The following is a 19,856-nucleotide window of genomic DNA, read 5'->3' on the forward strand; positions in this document are numbered from 1 at the left end:
AAAGGTCCAATGTTTTATTTCCTCTGGTGCTGCAGGTGACATATTGGCTGAAAGTTGGAAGTGTGGATGAAGGAGAGGCATGATTGAAGTCCCCGGTAATAAGGAGGATGTCATGTCTCGTCCCCAGTTTTGTTATGTGTGTAGGTTGTAATCGTCTCCGTCTGTCTGTGTGCTCGCCCCGCCCTTCCTGTGTGCCCATGATTAGTGTGATCATACTCACCTGCCTCTTGTTACATGTCTTGTATTTAAGTTCTGTTTGTGTGTCACTCCCTGTCGGAGCACTGATGATGATGCATGTCTCACAGCCATGAGGTTTGTTTGTTTGTTTCCTGTCTTTTGTTTCACGTCTTTGTCGGTCAGTCCTGTTGGTTTTGTTGTTAAGTCATGTCAGTTTGCCGAGTCTGTCTTTTTGAGTTTCCTTCAATAAACCCTGGTCCAAGCTGCACTTGGTCGCCCTGCTCCATTTCCACACTCCGCCCGTGACAGAGGAGGGCATGTGTATGCTGTTTGTGCAGCCTGCTTACACTGCCGTGCAAGACATCGCGGGCTGCGTCGGCATTAGCATTAAGGGGAACGTACGCAGTTATCGCGATAACGTGCGAGAGTTCCCGCGGCAGGTAGTGTGGCCACATGCTAACGGCTAGCAGTAATATCCGCGCTGCATAGTTGCTCTTTGATAGTGATGTGCCCAGGGTTACACCATCTATCGTTCACAAACACAGCAAGCCCCCCTCCTTTCCTCTTACCGCTCTCTCGTGTCCTGTCTGCCCTTATCAGGTTAAATCCGTCCAGAGCGACGGCAGAGTCTGGTGTTTGCTCTTTTAGCCAGGTCTCTGTGAACAGCAGCATGCTGCATTCCCAGTATTCCCGTTGATGCCGTGCCAGCGCCGTTAGCTCATCCATCTTATTACAGATGGATCTCACATTCCCGGTGATGATGGTGGGGAGTGTGGGCTTGAAGCGTTGTCCTCTTTTTCTCCTCTTCAGCTCGGGGGGAACATCGGGTTTGTAGCCGGTTAGCTTCCCTTGGCTACAGAGGGCTAACAGGTGATCACGGGTGTAAACAATGGAGCGTTTACCTCCTGTTTCGGTGGTTGCTGGGGAGATGAGCCAGGTGAAAAATAGGAAAAATAAAAGGGCCAGCTTCACTGTTTTTGCAAACATGTTTCTGCCCGGTAGAAAAAGAAAGCACACGTTTTCACAGAAAACACATATAAAACCAGACAATATACAGACGAGTCGACGGAGCTGCTGCAAATGTGTCAAAGTCAGCTTGATTGTCAATCCCTTGATATGTCAAGACACACAAAGAAACCGAAATCCCGTTCTCTCTATCCCAAGGTGACGAGACATAGTACACGATAGACGTACAAGTAGATGACACCAAATAAAAACAAGAAGGCACAAACAATAAATAATGAATAATAAATAAATAATATGAATGATGAATAAATAATAAACAAATAACCCAATAAATAGGAGGAGCAAAACTGAGTCAGTGTGCATACAGAAGACTAAGCATAGCGCAAAGTACAGGACGTTACGCAGAAAGGGGGAGCGAGTTCAGGATCCTAACAGTCTGGAGTATGAAGCTGTTGGTGAGTCTGGTGGTGCGGGAGCGCAGGCTCCTGTACCTCTTCCCAGAGGGCAGAAGATCAAACAAAGAGTGAGCGGGGTGACTCACATCACTCACAATCGTGGTCGCCTTGCGGGTGAGATGGGAGGTGTAAAAGTCCTTCAAGGAGGGGAGTGAAGCACCAATAATCTTACCAGCCGTGTTCACTATGGGCTGCAGGGCCTTCAAGTTGTAGTCACTGCAGCTGCCACCCCAAACAGCAATACAGCTGGAGAGGACGCTCTCAATGGTGCTGCGGTAAAATGTAGTCATGACGTCCGGAGGAGCGCTCGCTCGCCTGAGTTTCCGCAGGAAGTACAGGCGGCGCTGGGCCTTCTTCGCCAGTGATGCGGTGTTGGTGGACCAGGAGAGATTCCCACTGATGTGCACCCCCAGGAACCTGGCGCTGCTCACTCCCTCCACCACAGCACCGTCGATGGTCAGCGGCAGGTGTTGGGTGTGACCCTTCCGGAAGTCAACAACAATCTCCTTGGTCTTGTCGACGTTCAGCAGGAGGTTGTTGTCCCTGCACCACGTGGTCAGAAGGTCAACCTCCAGCCTGTATTGAGTCTCGTCTCCCTTGGTGATGAGACCCACCAGAGTCGTGTCGTCAGCAAACTTCACCATGCGGTTGTCACTGTAGGTTGCAGTGCAGTCATGCGTCAGGAGGGTGAAGAGCAGCGGACTGAGCACGCAGCCTTGGGGGCCCCTGTGCTCAGCGTGATGCTGGCGGAGATTTTGTCGCCAACACGTACCACCTGTGGCCTTTGACAGAGGAAGTCCAGTAGCCAGTTGCAGAGGTAGGTACTGAGGCCCAGCTTGCCAAGTTTGCTGCTGAGACGTTGTGGCACAATGGTGTTGAAGGCAGAACTGAAGTCCACAGAAAAGCAATCTCACATATGAGTCCCTTCTCTCCAGGTGGGTGAGGGCGACTGGAGGGCAGAGCAGATGGCATCCTCAGAGGACCGTTTGGCTCGGTACGCAAACTGGAAGGGGTCAATGGTGGGGGGGAGAACGGATCGGATGTGCTCCATGACAAGCCGCTCAAAGCACCTCATGATGATGGGCGTAAGTGCCACGGGGCGGTAGTCATTGAAGCAGGACGGAGCAGGTTTCTTCGGCACAGGTACGATAGTGGCAGGTTTGAAACACCACGGGACGATGGCCTGCTGCAGGGAAGTGTTAAAGATGTCCGTGAAGACACCCGTCAGCTCACCAGCGCAGTCCTTCAGCGCTCGACCCGGGATGTTGTCATGGCCTGCCGCCTTACGGATGTTGATAGCGGCAAGTGCCCTCCTCACGTTGTTGGCGGAGAGGCACAGGGACAGCTCGTGGGAAGGAGGAGTGGCCTTCAGCGGGCAAGTGCTGTTCTGAGCGTCGAAGCGAGCAAAGAAGCGGTTAAGGTCATTGAGCAGATGGACGTCGCCTTCACAGCTCTGCGGCGCGGGCTTGTAGTCCGTGATGGTCTGAATGCCCTGCCAAAGGCTCCGTGCATCCCTGCTGTCCTTGAAGTGGGCGGTAAATTTGCAAGAGAACGCCCTCTTTGCTTCTTTGATGCCCCAGGACAGGTCGGCCCTCGCAGTCTTCAAGCCAGCTTCATCTCCCGCTCTAAAAGCTTTGTCCCTGGCCCTCAGCAGTCTGAAGACAGCCCCTGTCAGCCATGGCTTCCGGTTAGCCCGAGTGACGATGGATTTTGAGTGAGTCACATCATCAATGCACTTCCTGATGTAGGAGGAAACAGAGTCAGTATACTCCTCAATGTCTCTCTGATCGTCACAAGTGGCAGCCCTCCTAAACATGTCCCAGTCAGTAGAGCCAAAGCAGTCACGAAAATGCGGGCAAAAGCATAACAGTGATATGGTCAGAAAGTCCAAGATGGGGGAGGGGGGCGGCTTTGAAAGCTCCTTTATGCGAAGAGTAGACCAGGTCCAGGAAGCTGTCGCCACGCGTAGGAAAATTAACATGCTGGTGAAGCCTCGGAAAAACAGACTTCAGGTTAGCATGATTAAAATCCCCAGCGAAGACGGTGAAACCGTCAGGGTGCGCAGTCTGTTGTTCACTGACAGCCTGGTACAGTTCACTAAGAGCCGCGATCCTGTTGCCTTCGATGTTGGAAGGCAGGATGTAAATCGCGACTAGCAGAATCGCGCGGCGCCATCTTGATGTTTGTCCAGACACGGCTAGATTTTAAGACTCCCGTAATACTGTCACCAAATGCTTGCATCCGTTTATACCATTCTGAAAGAGTTGAAAAACTCCACATTCGCTATTAAACACTTTCAGCGTCAGATACAGTAGATCGATTAGCTCTCCATCTTCTGTTCCATCAACAGTTTGAGGAGAAACTTTAAGCCGGAAAAAACATCTCCCGCTCGCTGTAATTCTTGGAACCCACATTATGTTCAGCTCACCTTGCAATCCGTATTCATCGAAATATTTAGTCAAAACCTCGGGTAGGAGTTGATTTAAAACACCCCAGTCATTTGAGTTCAACGAATCATATGTGCTGGCTGCCTCACAGTCGTTGGCTGGTCCAAAGCCCCCTTCGTTTCTCATAAAGAAAGCTAGCTCGCCGACCTCATAAAAACATTTAAATCCCCACGGAGTGTGTTAGATACCAGTTTTGCTCAATTTTTTCTGTAGGAGGCTGTTGCATACGCTTAAGATACATATGTTTTTTCCTAGGCGCATCTAAGAGCCCATCAGGGCCTTTACGGCAAAGATGAATACTGACCGGTGTTTCCACTATCATGATTTGAGCTTCAGGTTTGCAGTTTAACACCAAAGCTTTAGCTTAGCTCTTTTCTGTGAAATAGCCGCTCAACACTCTGCCGTAATATAGCCGCAGCAGGTCCAGACCCTCTCTCAAACCACACCTCTGTGTATCACGTGTTTTTAGTCAGGACATGTTTTTAACTTCGGCAACTTTCATAAAACTATCTCAACAAATTGTAACATACAAAATATGCTGGAGGCACATCAAATATCCTGAAATATAAAGCCTTCAGTGGCCTTCATCTGTCTCCCTCCAAAATTAAATGCCTCCAACACCTAGTCTCTTTCTTTCAGATAACTTCATCAGCACATTGACGACGCTTTAACGACTCGACTCTCGGAGACGACTACGACCTCTCCTCAAACTATTGTATGTCAAATTAGGTGCACCAACACGTAGTCTTTCTCCTTCAGATGCCTTTTTCAACAAATTTACACATAGACGACTCAGAGCCAACAAATGCTGGCTCTCCTGGCTCTCTAATGACTCAACTATCGGAGACGGCTACGGCCACCCCACAAACTATTTTCTGTCAAATTAGGTGCACCAACACCTTGCCTATCTCCTTCAGATGCTTTTTTTCAACAAAAATTACACATAGACGACTCGGAGCCAATAAATGCTGGCTCTTTAACAACTCGACTCCTGGAGACAACTACAACCCCGGCTTTTCTCCCCCCTCGACCCCTAGACGCATTGGTTGAGTATCTCAATTTATTAATGCTTAATTAATGCTCAACAAATCTAGGTCAGATGTAGCACTTCTTTGGTTTGTGACTGTTTCACAAAAACGGTTGATAATCTATTCCATCAATGTTTGTTAGGAAATCTGACTCCGCTGACGAGAGGTTAGAATGACCCATTATATTTAAGTCAAACTATTGAACGGACCCCACTATTTCTGCTATAGCTAATGATTGTGACGGCGCTTTAATGACTCGACTCTCGGAGACGACTACGACCCCGCAAACTCAAACTATTGAACGTGTTTGAGTGGTGCTCACTCTAATTTATTTTGCAAGAACCACTCGGAGACAAGTTAGTCATTTTGGGAACCTGCAGGCGGAGAGTTCACTCCTCGCTGTGCTTACAGCGACGATCGAATGAAGTCTGACTCTCGCTTCCCACAAGAGCATCTTTATTAAGAGAAAAAGGGTGGGGGTGACAGTGGACAGAATAGACAAGTTAAAGCCCTTGACCTCTAGATTAGCAGAGCAGGGGATGTTTTACGACATTGTGTAGGATGGGACAAGCTAGGTTATTTATTACTGGTTACACACCAACATAAGCACAAAACTAATCTACCTAGGTTATTTATTACCGGTTACATAAATTCCAACATAATCATACGGTCAAGATAGTTTTGGAAAACCCTGACATATCCCTCCTGCTTTATCATATGATTATGTGAACGCTATCAACCAAACACAAAGAAGAAAATATAAAGAAGAATAGTAAAAATAATAAAAACAATAATAAAAAAAGATCAATAAAACAACTGAGATGACAGCGGACGGGTTGGGAACGTGTAGGGTGAAACACGACAAAAACAACAACCAATGATAGCAATAACTTCCAGTGAAGATGAGGTTTTCCCTCAATACTCCAGTTCAAACTTATTGTGTGATCTAAAAACCTGCTGGCCGATGTTAATATGCAGGAAAAGTCTCATACGGTCCCTCTGCCTTAGGCGACCAGAATGCTATCAATAAAAAATATAAATAAAGCCATGATCCGTTCCGAATGAAGTAGGTCCCGTCCAATGGTGCCGCCATGTTGGCAGGAGAGCCCTTACGCCTTGAAATGGCTCTCCCATCCTGGCACACAGCGGTGATGTCCAAAGCTCCCATCCAGTTCCCTCCTGGAGAGCAGTTGTCGTCAATGCATTCGTGGGTCTTGTTTTCTTGGATGAAACACGTGTAGTCCATTCCAGGTAGCGATCTGGTTTAGGCCACTTGTGGCATCAGTCGTCCTCCAACAGTTACATTGGGATTAATCCAAAAGAGTTTGATCACAGATTCATTCCTGCGAGTCCAAGGCGGTAGGGGTAGCGTCACTGACTGACAGTACGGTGTTGATATCCAACTCCTCCCATGGATGCCATACATTTCGCTTCAGTGACATTCATTGCTCTGGCCTCCAAGTGAACTTGTGTGGAGAGAGGGGAGTTTTTGGAAACACAGATAACATCCCTCCTTTGTGTGCGCTCTCACAGCAACCTTCACATACCGGTACCAAGTGTTGGTTTCGTATGGGTTTCTGGGGTCCCATGACCAGTCCTCAAAGTTCTCACCGTGTGACCATCGTTTTCCATGGTCAACATTGACACTTGGTCTGTTCAGATGTGTCCATAGACTATAGCATGCTCCAACCACAACGCAGCAGAGGATCCACCTGGCATGTGGAGCCCCATTGCTACTAAGATGACAGGAACACGAGACATACCCCCGCCTAGCGGAGTTGGGATCGTTGTTCGTAGACCTCGCCACCACCCCGAAATGAGGGGTCCAGCACTCCCTGTAGCTTGCAGTGGCTGAGGTGAATCCAGCTGGGTCGTACAGCGATCTTCACTGCGGTGGGGGAAGTCAGCAAGACTTGGAACGGTCCCTCCCACCATGGCTGGCCCAGTTCTTTCCTTTGATGACCTTGATGTAGACCCAGTCTCCTGGATTGATGGGGTTGTCGACCTGTGAGGAGGAAAATCAGGCGGCAGTAAATTTGCATTTGACACATCCTTCAGCCTGAGTGCCCTGATCATGCTACCTATGTTCTTCGTCTGCTTTTTGCAACTCTTGTAGTCAATTGTAATGCCTTTTTGAACGAGGGAGATAGGAGTGTTTGAAAGAAGAGTTTGAGCACTTCCTAATGATTTCTCCTAACCAAAGATCGTTCATGACAGGGGCTTTCCCATTTATTGCCTCCTGTCTTAAAGGAGATTCCCTTATCCATGCCGTCTTCTTTCTAACACGTTCGCACCCACACAGGTTGTGCACATAAACGCACACACACCGAGCGCGCACCCAAGGCTCAGACAAACGACAACAGCCTGACACAATTTTACAGAGATTACGCACGAACACAGAACACAGACAAAGGGATTCTATACATCTCTCATGTAGCTCCTTTTGATAGAACCTCCTATTGCTAACTGTATAGCGGACTGTTCTGCATATAATCCCTTACTCAACTCCCTTGCTTCTACTTTTCCATGTCGGTGCAGTTGTAAGTGATCCCTATTGCAGTCATTGTCTTGTTAACTGTCGCCTTGTGCGACTCCTATGCATGAATGCGTGAAAGTCAAAAATTGAACGTATCCAACTTTCTGACCACCCAAACTCCACTGTGGTGCAACAAACTTACTATTTTATTGAGTAGGTACATTGAGCAACCTAGCTTCCTCTTGACTGAATTCACTTTAGTCCAACAGTCCTATTCTAAAATGTATCTAACTCAATTTCTACTTCTTATGCCTGATGAGCCAAAACATCAGATCTCGCTCTTGTTTCTCACCGTTTTAGCCTATTTGTTTTGTCCAATCTGTTCAATCTCTGACCATGATGCTTCTCTCTGTAGCTCTACGCATTATTAAATTTTTATCAAATCTCCTCAGTTCTGTCAAACTCAACGCACAATGAAGCTCCTGTCCACTTTGACCCATGCCCCACCAGGTCTAGCCACGCCACAGCAAGGAGTGCGATTTGGCCGTCGGCCACTTCATGTCCATGTGTCTTCTGCTGCAAGTTGGTGTTCTTTTGTTGTTGCTTTAGAGTCAACCCATCCATCACTCTCGAATGAGTCCATTGTTCAAATGAGTCCATTTTCAACATTGTGAGTTCCTCCGCTTCTCACTGTCTTTTCTCGTCCCCGAGGATGTCGTCTTTCCTCTGGAATGTACTTGCCCCCCTCCAAGCACAACAACAGTCTTTCTCTGTCCTTGCCAAAGGTCAAAGGTGCCTCAAAGCCAGGCACCGTTTTGTCGACGTCCACGGTTGCAGGCAGTCTCGGGATCGAGTTTCAGGGATCCTGGCGCTGAGAGTGACAGACTGGGACATCAAACTTGTAACCAAATGTAGCTGCTGCTAGTAACGTTTGTTTACCAAACTTCAAATTCTCCTAGTAACAGCAATCTCGTCTTTATATTGTAAGTCCTGCAACTCATCCTATTTTCGAGCTACGTTCTGTCTATAGTTCCAATTTAATGAGACAGTACATTGTCTTCAGTATCATTATTCAAAATTAACTCAACGAGGTCTGCATTCCACATCTAGCCCTGATCTATGTCTTGACCTCTCAAATGTTATTACCTGTGTCATGCTTGCTCAAAAATGTGACTTAGAATATGGTGTTGTGAATTTCCAATCTCCCTGATCAAATTGGCTCTTCTTTCTTATGCTCCTGTTAGCCTGCAACTGTCCAAATTAATAATGTTTTCTTTTAACTGTCTTTCTTTTGAACCTCTAAATCTCTCTTATTGCTAACCTATCTACACCAGGAAGGGTCTTAAAGAAAGGACCAACAGTTTACTCCCAATATCTCCTCATTATTTATGAGTTAGCCTCCCTTTCCTCACTCGGGTGCATATCTTGTCAGTTGTTAATGGAGACCAGATGTCTCGTGCCAATGAGATCATGGAACAAGGCCCAAACAATCCCGCACGAACCTGACCCGAAACATGAGCCGGTCACACTTAGGCTTACTAGTGAGATATACATTGCATGATACCAGAATAGAAATTTACCACAGTATGACACCAAATGTATTAGAAAATCCATATGTCGTAAAGTGTTGTATTATTACTATCTTCCACTATCTGTCCTATTCACTCCCTCCTTCTGAGGCTTGGCAACGCCCATGCCTCACACCTTGACAAACGTTTTGGGAGAATGTGTTCTTTACTACATATGATTCCATCATTTAATTTGACTTTCTTTCCAAAACGCTTCTCAATTTCCCAGTTCACACATCTTCTGCATGTGTTACTGGTTCTACAGTTTTTTCTCTAGTTAATTATTAATCCAAAAGCTATGTTTTTCATTTTAGCATTCAACTTACTCAAAACCACTCTTTCAGCAAAGTCGCTCTACTAATTTTCCATAGTAGTCGCCAACAGCTTCAACCATTCAACCTGTATTTTCCTATCATTCAAGGCAATCATTCATCAATGCTCATTTGCATCTCACACACAGTCCCCAAAAAGGAGTCTTTCCATCACATTGGTCTCAATTCATCCAAGCTCACCACACAACATTCATATACCATTTTCAACTCAAGGTTCCTGATAGAACAATCCACCAATCCCAAAAAAAACTCAACTCATAAAAACTAATGGCAAATTAATCTGAATTTTTCTTTGTTTTTAGATTTAACGAACTCAATTTCTCAGATTTAGCTCGCATATAGCGGTTTGTATAATTTTATAACACCATCAATCAATTATTCCTATTACCGTTTTTTTCCGTGTATAGTGCGCCCCCATGTATAATACGCACCCTAAAAATGGCATGCTGATGCTGGAAAAAAGCCTGTACCCATGTATAATACGCACCCAATTTTTATGAATTTTTTTTTATGAATTTTTTTTTATGAATTTATTTTCTTTTTTTTAAGTCCCAATGATCGTCACACACGCAGGGAGGCAATGGGTCCCATTTTTATAGTCTTTGGTATGGTCTTAACTAGGCTGGATGTAATTTTCTTTGTTGGCGTTGATTTCTCCGACTGCCCGTAAACGCACCACCGCGCTCCGTGCGCGCACGTGAAAGAGGCGTGCGGATGTGAAAAAGGCGGCTCTGTATGGGAGAGACGTTGAAGAGGAATAAAAACACCCTTGGAAACCAAAACTTGCCCCTCGTCGTGACTCGGAGCCGCAACAAATGTTTCGGATTTGTGTAGGGTACATTGTGACAGACAGCAAACGAGCAGGTGATCGAGCAAGCCTTGTCTGATACGAGAGCATTGCGCTCGCATGGAGCGTGTTTGAAGTGAACAGCAGAGACGAAAGGAACAAGGCAAAGTGTTGTGAAATAAAATATGACCGACCTGTAATACGCATTTTGTTATTTGCTGATTGGATTAAACTATCACATTCATTGTCAGTCAAGAAGAGAACTATATTGCTGAAGCCTTCGCTGTATCAAATTGATTTTTTTCTTCCTCCAGAGTCTTATGTTTGACTCATTGACGTCAAATTGGCGCGCAGCTGCCCTATTGCCTAATTCTTCTGCCACTTCAATGACTTTCTTTCGAAATGCTACTGTAGCGTCTTGAGGAAACGCGTAGCTAAACCACCAGCAAAGAACCCAGGAGACTGTACTAGCTTGTAATTTTCTTTACTGAGCGGTGAAAACTGCAACAGACGTTACATAGTGTCAGCGAATAGCTGAAGAGAACATGAAAATAAAGTGCGCTCATCCAATAAAGTTAACAAAATAATAGCAAAATATCAGCGTAAACATTAAGATTAAAACGACACACGACTTACGGCATTGCCTCGTTAATGAATCACAGCAGATGGCAACAGATGTAAGTCTGACCGCATTCCACAACATGGCTACTTCATAACATCCTGTAGCGAAACCGGAAGTAGCGCGGCGAAACCGGAAGTAGCGTTTCACGACAATATTTTTTCAACTTAAACTATGAATTATCGATTATTACAAGATCGAAAGGATTACTTAACTTACTAAAGCATTTTTACAACATTGTAACCATATGAAATTATTTATACAGCCTTAAAGGCAACACACTCCCCGCCTGGCCCGTAGGGGGCACCATAAGCTTAACTAAACCTTGAAAGACTCAGTCTTTGGGGAGGAGGAGGATGATTTCCGTCACTGGTCGCATAAATGTCTTAATGTTGCCTTGGTCACTGACTTTAACTTCGACCCTTCTTACATGATTGTCCTTTCCATGCAATGTTGCAGTGACCCGGGCCATAGGCCAGCTGTTGCGTGTGACCTGCTTGTCTTTGAGCAAAACAAGGTCACCGACTTGCAGATTTCTTCTAGATTGAGTCCATTTTTGTCTCTTTTGTAGTAAGGGCAGGTACTCCCTCCTCCAACGCATCCAAAACTGGTTGGCAAGAGCCTGAACTTGCCTCCATTGCTTAGTGTACAAGTCCTTCTCCAAGAATTCTCCAGGAGGTGGTAGAAGGCACGATCTCTGTGTGAGGAGCATTGACGGAGACAGAATGAATGGATTGTCTGGATCCGATGAAACTGGGAGAAGTGGCCTTGCATTTATGATGGCTGTAACTTCCGCCATGAGAGTGCACAACACTTCGTGAGTTAGTTCTACCTTGTTTTGAAGCAGCATGGAGTCCAGAATTCTTCGAGCCACACCAATCATGCGCTCCCAGGCGCCTCCCATGTGGGAGGCATGAGGTGGATTGAATTCCCAGATGCACCCTTGGTCACTTAGATACTGTTGTACTGTACTGTCCATTCTTAGCTCCTTGGATGCCCCAATGAAGTTTGTACCTCGATCAGATAAAAGACTTTTGGCGGGACCCCTCAGAGCAAAGAAGCGTCTCAGGGCGTTTACACAGCTGGATGTGTCCAGGGATTCGATCACCTCAATATGTACAGCTCTCGAACTCATGCAGCTAAACATGATGGCCCAGCGCTTGTTTTGGGCTTGTCCACCTCTAGTACGCCTGGTAGTTATTGTCCATGGCCCGAAAACATCAAGGCCCACATAAGTAAAAGGAGGACACATTTTAAGGCGTTCTGATGGCAGATCTGCCATGCGTTGTTCTTCCTGTTTACCACGTAGTTTGCGGCAAATAATGCATTTGTGGATCACAGAGTTGACAAGTCTTTTGCCACCTATAAGCCAAAGCCCAGCAGCCCTTATTGCGCCTTCTGTCAGGTGGCGACCCTGGTGTTTTACTTGCTCATGGTGGTGACGAGTGAGCAGGAGAGAAATGTGAGAGTCCTTGGGAATGATTATTGGGTTCTTTTCAAAGTCCTCAAAATCAGAGTGCTTGATTCGGCCTCCGACAACTATAAGGCCATCATCCAGGATTGGGCTGAGTTTTTGTAGAGGGCTTTGTGTGGGAATTGGTTTTCCAGCTTGAAGAGCCAACAGTTCTTTTCCAAACGTTGCTCGTTGTGTCTCCTTGAGAATGATATGTTTAGCGCGAGTCATTTCGTCCAGTGTTTGAGGTAAGTGACATTTGTGCCATCCTTTGCATTTTCTGTTTGGATTACTGCCATTGAATGATTTTGCGATGTGAATGAGGAAAGCTATCGCTCTGACCAATGACTTGAAGGTAGAGAAGCGTTGGAAGCCTTTACATGTGAGTACTTGAAGGTTAGTCGCCAGTGTTTTAACTTGTGGCCTTAATTCGCAGTCTTTTTCTGGATCAATTAACTCAAACTTCCCACTTGCTTGGTTTGTTTCTGCAGATGAACGATAGATGAAGGATGGTCCGGTGAACCATATTGTTTTTGCCAGTTGAGATGGTGTGAGTGATCGTGAAGCATGATCTGCAGGGTTTTCCTCTGTGCGCACATAATGCCACTGTTCTGGCTTGGAGGACTGACGAATACGCTGCACTCTGTTGTGGACATATGTGTAGAATCTTTTTGACTCGTTGCAGATGTAGCCGAGAACTACTTTACTGTCTGTGTAAAAATGAACTGCATCCAGCTGTTGGTCTAACTCCTCCTGAATTAGATCGGCCATCTCGACTGCCAAGACGGCGGCGCACAGTTCAAGCCTTGGTATAGTGGGTTCTGATTGAGGAGCAAGTCTTGCCTTGCCCATAATGAATCCTACCTCAACCTTGTCATCTTGTTGGACTGCTTTCAGGTAGGCTACAGCACCAATTGCTTTGGTTGAAGCATCTGAAAATAAATACAGTTCGTTGCGTTCTGCTTGCCTGAGAGAAGTTGATGTGTAGGTTCTTGGGACGTGAAGCTCTTTAAGATCTTCTAGGGAATTTCTCCAACTTTCCCATTTGTTTTGCTTGTTCTCCGGAAGAGGTGCATCCCATTCTGAACACTCTGATGATAGTTCACGGAGTAGCGCTCTTCCTTGGATAGTGACAGGTGCCAACAGACCCAGAGGATCAAAGATGCTGTTAACAGAAGACAAAACACCTCGGCGAGTGAATGGTTTAATTGCAGTGGCCACTGAGAAGGTGAAAGTGTCTGTCATTATTTCCCAAATGAGACCTAGGCTTCGTTGTGACTGAGTTTCTTCACCTTCCAGATCTAGGCCTTTAATGATTGTTGCACAATCGTCAGGACAAAAGGCTTCTGTGACTGCTCGAGAATTAGAGACAAACTTGTGCAGCCGAAGATTGGACTCAGCAAGAGCGGCTTTTGTTCTTTGGAGCAAGTCAATTGCTTCAGCTGGAGAAGGCACAGAGATCAAGCCATCGTCAACGTAAAAATGCCTTTCCACAAACTCGACTGTGTCGGCGCCATAGTCCTTTGCCCCTTCCTGGATGGCTTTGCGCAATCCATAAACGGCTACTGCAGGTGATGGCGAGTTTCCAAATACATGGACCTTCATTCGATATTCGATGACCTCCTTATTTACATCATTGTCCTTATGCCACAGAAAACGGAGATAATTTCGGTGGTCATCACGCACCAGAAAACAATGAAACATTTGCTGTATGTCTGCCATAATGGCAACTGCCTCTTTCCGAAATCGTAGGAGGACCCCAAGCAAACTGTTGTTCAAATCAGGCCCGGAGAGAAGGACGCTGTTGAGGGAGACGCCGGAATACTGGGCACTGGAATCAAAAACAACTCTGATCTTATTGGGCTTTTGTGGGTGATAAACCCCGAAAGTTGGAAGATACCAGCACTCTTCACCTTGTTTCAGTGGAGGAGCCACTTCAGCATGACCATTGGAGAAAATGCCTTGCATGAACTCGACGTATTGCTCTTGCATGTGAGGTTTTCTCTGTAAGTTTCTTTTGAGAGACAAAAACCGACTGACTGCAAGCTCCCTGTTGTTTGGCATCTGTTGGCGAGGTTCTTTGAAGGGAAGGGGTGCTACCCAATTATTCTTGTCATCTCTATACATTCCTTTGTCCATAATCTCCAAGAAGAGAATGTCCTCGATAGATGGAGCTGGTTTGTTGTCGTTTTCTGTGCGATTGAATACTGTTTTTCCGAGAGTTTGTTCAGGTGCCTTATCCTGTCTTTTAGTGCGTGGCATTGCTGTGAGTTGCAGAAAGTTGTCACAGAGTCCGAAAACTGTTGGACGGCCATTTTCGAGAATCGTCGTCTTGAACGTGTTGACCGTGTGTTTATGAACCTTACCCTGGCACACCTCTCCAACTACGACCCACCCTAAATCTAGCCGTTGGGCAAACGGAGAATGATGAGGCCCATTGAGTTGTTCTCTAACCTTGTGTGCACGTAAGATGTCTCGACCTAGCAACAGGAGAATTTCGGCCTGAGGATCTAACTCAGGAATGCATTTGGCTATGAGACGAAGATGAGGCTGGTGCAGCACAGCGCTTGGAGTTGGGATTTCACTCCTATTGTTGGGAATGTCTGGACATTCAATAAGAGGAGGTAGTGGGATGATGACTGATTCATCAAGCGACTCGATCAGGAAACCTTCAGCCATCTTGCCCTGTGTTTCAACAAGCCCGGAGCATGTTCTTAAGTTGTAGCAGAAAGGCTTGGTTTTAATATTAAAAAGTTCAAAGAACTCAGGCCTAGCTAAGGAACGATTGCTCTGGTCGTCCAGGATTACATAAGCTTTAACTGCACTTTCTTTTTCACCCTTTGGATACACCCTGGCGAGACATATTTTCGAACATGAGCGACCCCATTGACCTTGGGCACACACCTCGGTACAGCTTGATGTTACATCGACATTGTCGGGTTGTTTTTCTCCCTCCCCGCCGTCCTCTTGAGCAGGTGAAGGAGCCTTGTTTTGAGGTGGAGGACCTGGATGCATGACGGTGTCATGGCGTGTGCTGTCACATTCAGTGCACTTTACTGTAGATTTACAGTCCTTAGCGAGATGAGTGTCTGAAGAGCAGCATTTAAAACATATTCCTCTCTCTTTGAGGAAGGCCTTTCTTTCCTCCAATGGTTTGTACCTGAATGTCCTGCATTTCTTTAGTGGATGTGGCTTACTGTGCAGTGGGCAGTTGTTGTTTATGTCGTTGTTTGTAGTTGTAATGTTTGTTTTGTGCACAGCGATAGGTCTGGGTGAGTTAAAGCTCTTAGGGTTGGATCTTTCTTGTTTAATGTACGTTTGACTATTTTGTTGGGTGAAACTTGGGTCATTGCGTTTCTTTGCCTCTTTGCAGATAAAAGCACAAAAGTAATGAAAGGGTGGGAAACAACCATTATGATCTTCTTTGTAGTTAGAACCCTGAGTCATCCACCTATCTTGGAGTGGGTACGGGAGCTTGTCGACTATTGGACCTATTCCTCGTGAAGTGTCCAGATACGACAAACCAGGAAGATAGCCGTCTTCCTTGGCTCCTTGAATCTCTTGGAGGAGATCCCCTAGTTCGCGCAGTTTGACATTGTCCTTTGTTGTTAATCTTGGAAAGCTATCCAATCGCTGAAAGAGTGACTTTTCGATCACTTCGGGGGCTGCATAACACTCACAAAGCCTCTCCCATGCTCTCTTTAGGGCTGCACTGGGGTTGTTGACGTGTACTGAGCGTATGCGCTTCACCTGACTACTAGATTCCTTTCCCAGCCATTTGGTCATGAGATCTAACTCTTGAGTCGGTGTCAGGTGGACTTCAGCTATAGCACCACTGAATGAAGAGTACCATGCTCTGAAGTTCTCTGGCCTATCGTCATATTGATAGAGGCCAGATGTGATCAGGTCTCGACGTGCCATATATTGGGCAAACGGCTCAGCTGGGTGAGGTAAGCTCGCTGCATTATTGTAATGAGGCATGAATGGGGATGCGTGTGGACTAAGAGCGTTCTTTGTTTGTTCTACTTTTGGTTTTGTCCCAAGTTTGGTTTAAATTGGCAAAGCTGTCTTCTTGAACGTGAACTTTGGCCTAATGCTGACAGGTGGTGGCTCAAAAGCATCTTCCTCAGATGGATCCCATGTTACTAATGAGTTATCTGAGGCCTTGTGTTGCGTTGGTGTAGCTGATACTTGTACGATTGGAGGTCGAATTTCGCTTTGTGATTGCACATAGTAATTTGTTCTTTCTCTTTTTACACTGTCCAATAAAGAATTTCTGCTCTCATGTTCATCTTGTATTGCCTCTGCATTTTCTAGCACTTCAGCCTCTGCTTCTGCAGCATGAGCTTCTCTTTGCCATGCTAACACTTCTAGCGCTGTGTCAATTTTCATTTTTTGTAGTTCACTTTCAGCTTTTTCCACTTTTAGCTCTGCTTCTTTATTTGCAAACGACGCTCTCACCTTTGCTGCTTCTGCTTTAGCTCGGGCACGAGCAGCGCTTCCTACGGATGAGCATGTGCTGCCGGTTTGACTTGTCGCAGATTTATTTCTTGCTGCCATTTTGACCACGATGACACATCAGATGCTGCCTTTTCACTGTAGCGTCTTGAGGAAACGCGTAGCTAAACCACCAGCAAAGAACCCAGGAGACTGTACTAGCTTGTAATTTTCTTTACTGAGCGGTGAAAACTGCAACAGACGTTACATAGTGTCAGCGAATAGCTGAAGAGAACATGAAAATAAAGTGCGCTCATCCAATAAAGTTAACAAAATAATAGCAGAATATCAGCGTAAACATTAAGATTAAAACGACACACGACTTACGGCATTGCCTCGTTAATGAATCACAGCAGATGGCAACAGATGTAAGTCTGACCGCATTCCACAACATGGCTACTTCATAACATCCTGTAGCGAAACCGGAAGTAGCGCGGCGAAACCGGAAGTAGCGTTTCACGACAATATTTTTTCAACTTAAACTATGAATTATCGATTATTACAAGATCGAAAGGATTACTTAACTTACTAAAGCATTTTTACAACATTGTAACCATATGAAATTATTTATACAGCCTTAAAGGCAACACAGCTACAGTATAACTTGCTCTCTTATCCATTCTGATGAAACTGCTAATTAAACCGAACTCTCGCTAATTAGTAAATAGCTGACGTGTCTTGCGCATCCGTTCTGCGCAGCTGACCCATAGTGCGCATGCGCAGTGATACTGCGTTCGCGCATGCACAGTCATACTGCTTCCGCATGACGTCCGGTCTGCGATGGAGATTAAAAAACAAACAATATTTGACAATAACACACCATCAAGGATTGCACCATCGCATCAAACGATGTGTCGTCAATTATGGATTTTTTTGACTAAGTGTGTTGGGACAGGATGGCTGAATGCGATGCGCGGTTGACAACAAACAAGAAGAAAGGTGATTACAAGTTTTATTTTGGGGGAGATTTGTCATGTCTCGTCCCCAGTTTTGCTATGTGTCTAGGTTGCCATAGTTTCTGAATTTTGCCATGAATTTTACTTACTAAGTGTGTTGGGCAGGATGGCTGAATGCGATGCGCGATTGACAACAAACAAGAAGAAAGGTTTTATTTCGAGGGAGATTTGTCATGTCTCGTCCCCAGTTTTGCTACGTGTCTAGGTTGCCATAGTTTCTGTTCGCGTCGCCCCTCCCTTCCTGTGTCACCTCAATCGATGTAACGTGTTTTGTATTTAAGTCCTGTCTGCCCCTCGCTCACCGTCGGATCATTGCATGTGTTACTGTCATGATGTCTGTTTGCTTTCTGTTCCTGTCTTTGGTAATGTCACCCTGTCTTTTTGTTCCACGACTTTGTCGGTCAGTCCTGTTGTTGGTTTTGTTTTCTAAAAAAAAAAAAAAAAAAAAAAATTTTAAAATGTTTTGTACCCATGTATAATGCGCACCCCAGATTTTAGGACAATAGATTCGTTAAATCTTGCGCACTATACACGGAAAAAAACGGTAGATGTAGCATTGCAATGTCTTAAATTCACAATTTTGCTTCTTCCAATTCCTGAAAGCATGTTCTGTCGTTTTTTTTTTTCAAATTTCTCATGAGGGCTCGACACTTAACATGCACTAGTGTGGATCAATTTCTGCTCGCAAACACATTTCTCTCTTTTCCTCCCATTTTTATCTTTCCAAATCGTTTCTGTTCTGCGGTGCAAATTGAATAGACCACAGTCTAGCAAATTTCTTTACACTAAAAGTTTAGCCAATCTTCATCATTTTAACACACATGCACAGCTCTCGCGCACGTAGGGCAGGTCCCAGCACCAATGATTCGTCACAGGCTGGCCATTTCCTGTGGTCGATCATGAGCTAGTCCCTCCCACGCACACAAGGACAGTACATTCTAATTTTCTATTTATCTTCAAGTTGCATTCATTTACCACTTGATTTGCAAATTCTAACTTTAATGTACACACACAATTTGATCTCTGGTCATTTGTCATTGGGCATACAAACAGCATTGTCATACTTCTTGTATGGACAGGAGCTCTAATAATCCAAAATAAATGCTCCAATAATCTAACAATGACATGTTTTGCTGTCATAATGGCATCTATTCTTCTCCGTATTAGCATGAGGGGTCAAATTGGAGGAAGCTTGTCATGCTGTAAATGTGACTTTTCCTCTGCCACTTCCTCCGTCCTTTGATTGGTACAGTTTTACACGACGACACACTCTTGCCAAGTGTCCCCGTTCCCCATAATTTCAACAGTCCAAATTTGATGTCGAGTTTGAATTGAATGGCGGCCTGCGGCCTTGTTGGTCTCTAACTCTTCCTCTGCCCCTTTGGGAACTTTGGAAGATGACCGTTGTATCTTCATCTAGATCACTACCATCATCATCATCTAGATGAAACACATCAGAACTCTTGCCTTTTTGGATCACTTTTTTAGCATGTCTGGCCCACTGCATAGTCGTATACAAGTTTTGCACACGAGCGGAATGCCTCTCTTGCTCTTCTGCTTGAGCTGCGGCTGGAGCCGTGGCCGGGACAGTGCGCCTGCGCACTGTGGCCTCATTGTCTTCCGGCCTGACAAACATAGTCGCAGCACTTTTCAACTTTATGTCTTTTGGATTTATTCTCTTTTCTCTTGTGAAGCTTTCAACCACAGTCTAGCACAATTCAACTCTCTCTTTTCTTTTTCCACTTCAGCATGTATTACATACAATCAAGAAATCTACTCGCCATGAACTCATCTCCTTCAAGAGCTAGAGATTTATCGTTCCTTTTTCTCATCTTAATTTTAGTTGTTCTAGTTTATCCATTTTTTTTTCTTCTTTGAGGATCCTCAATGCAGGTTTAAATTGATCTTTCAACAGATTACTAGCCTGTGTTATTGCTGTGGATCAATGCTAGAACTGCTTTTTAGTCAATTTATCCTAACAGTCACACTCTCTCAACCACACAAATTTCTTATCCCTGCCTACGCGAAGTCCTCTTTTTTTTTAAAAAAAGAGCTGCTTCATCCGGAGAGGGGACTCTACAACACCCTTTCCTTC

General features: G+C 45.3%; 1 protein-coding gene across 4 annotated transcripts; it reads right to left on the minus strand.

Annotated features, from left to right (window-relative positions):
- Positions 1-10,704: 10,704 nt before the first annotated feature.
- LOC133159918 (uncharacterized) lies at positions 10,705-17,396 on the minus strand. 4 transcript variants are annotated; one of them, XR_009715768.1, is made up of 3 exons: positions 17,133-17,396; positions 10,873-16,997; positions 10,705-10,737 (listed from the first exon to the last, which is right to left on the minus strand). XR_009715768.1 is itself a non-coding variant. In XM_061287348.1 (3 exons), the coding sequence occupies exon 3, from the start codon at positions 13,158-13,160 to the stop codon at positions 11,190-11,192; it is 1,971 nt and encodes a 656-aa protein (XP_061143332.1). In that variant the 5' UTR covers positions 13,161-13,473; positions 16,770-16,997; positions 17,133-17,396; the 3' UTR covers positions 10,705-11,189. The 4 variants fall into 4 exon arrangements, 3 of the variants coding, with proteins under 3 accessions (XP_061143332.1, XP_061143325.1, XP_061143313.1); XM_061287348.1 differs by having other exon boundaries at positions 10,705-13,473; positions 16,770-16,997; XM_061287341.1 differs by having other exon boundaries at positions 10,705-13,473.
- Positions 17,397-19,856: the final 2,460 nt, after the last annotated feature.

This window comes from Syngnathus typhle, linkage group LG1, assembly GCF_033458585.1.
Source record: "Syngnathus typhle isolate RoL2023-S1 ecotype Sweden linkage group LG1, RoL_Styp_1.0, whole genome shotgun sequence".
NCBI classification, from domain to species: domain Eukaryota; kingdom Metazoa; phylum Chordata; class Actinopteri; order Syngnathiformes; family Syngnathidae; genus Syngnathus; species Syngnathus typhle.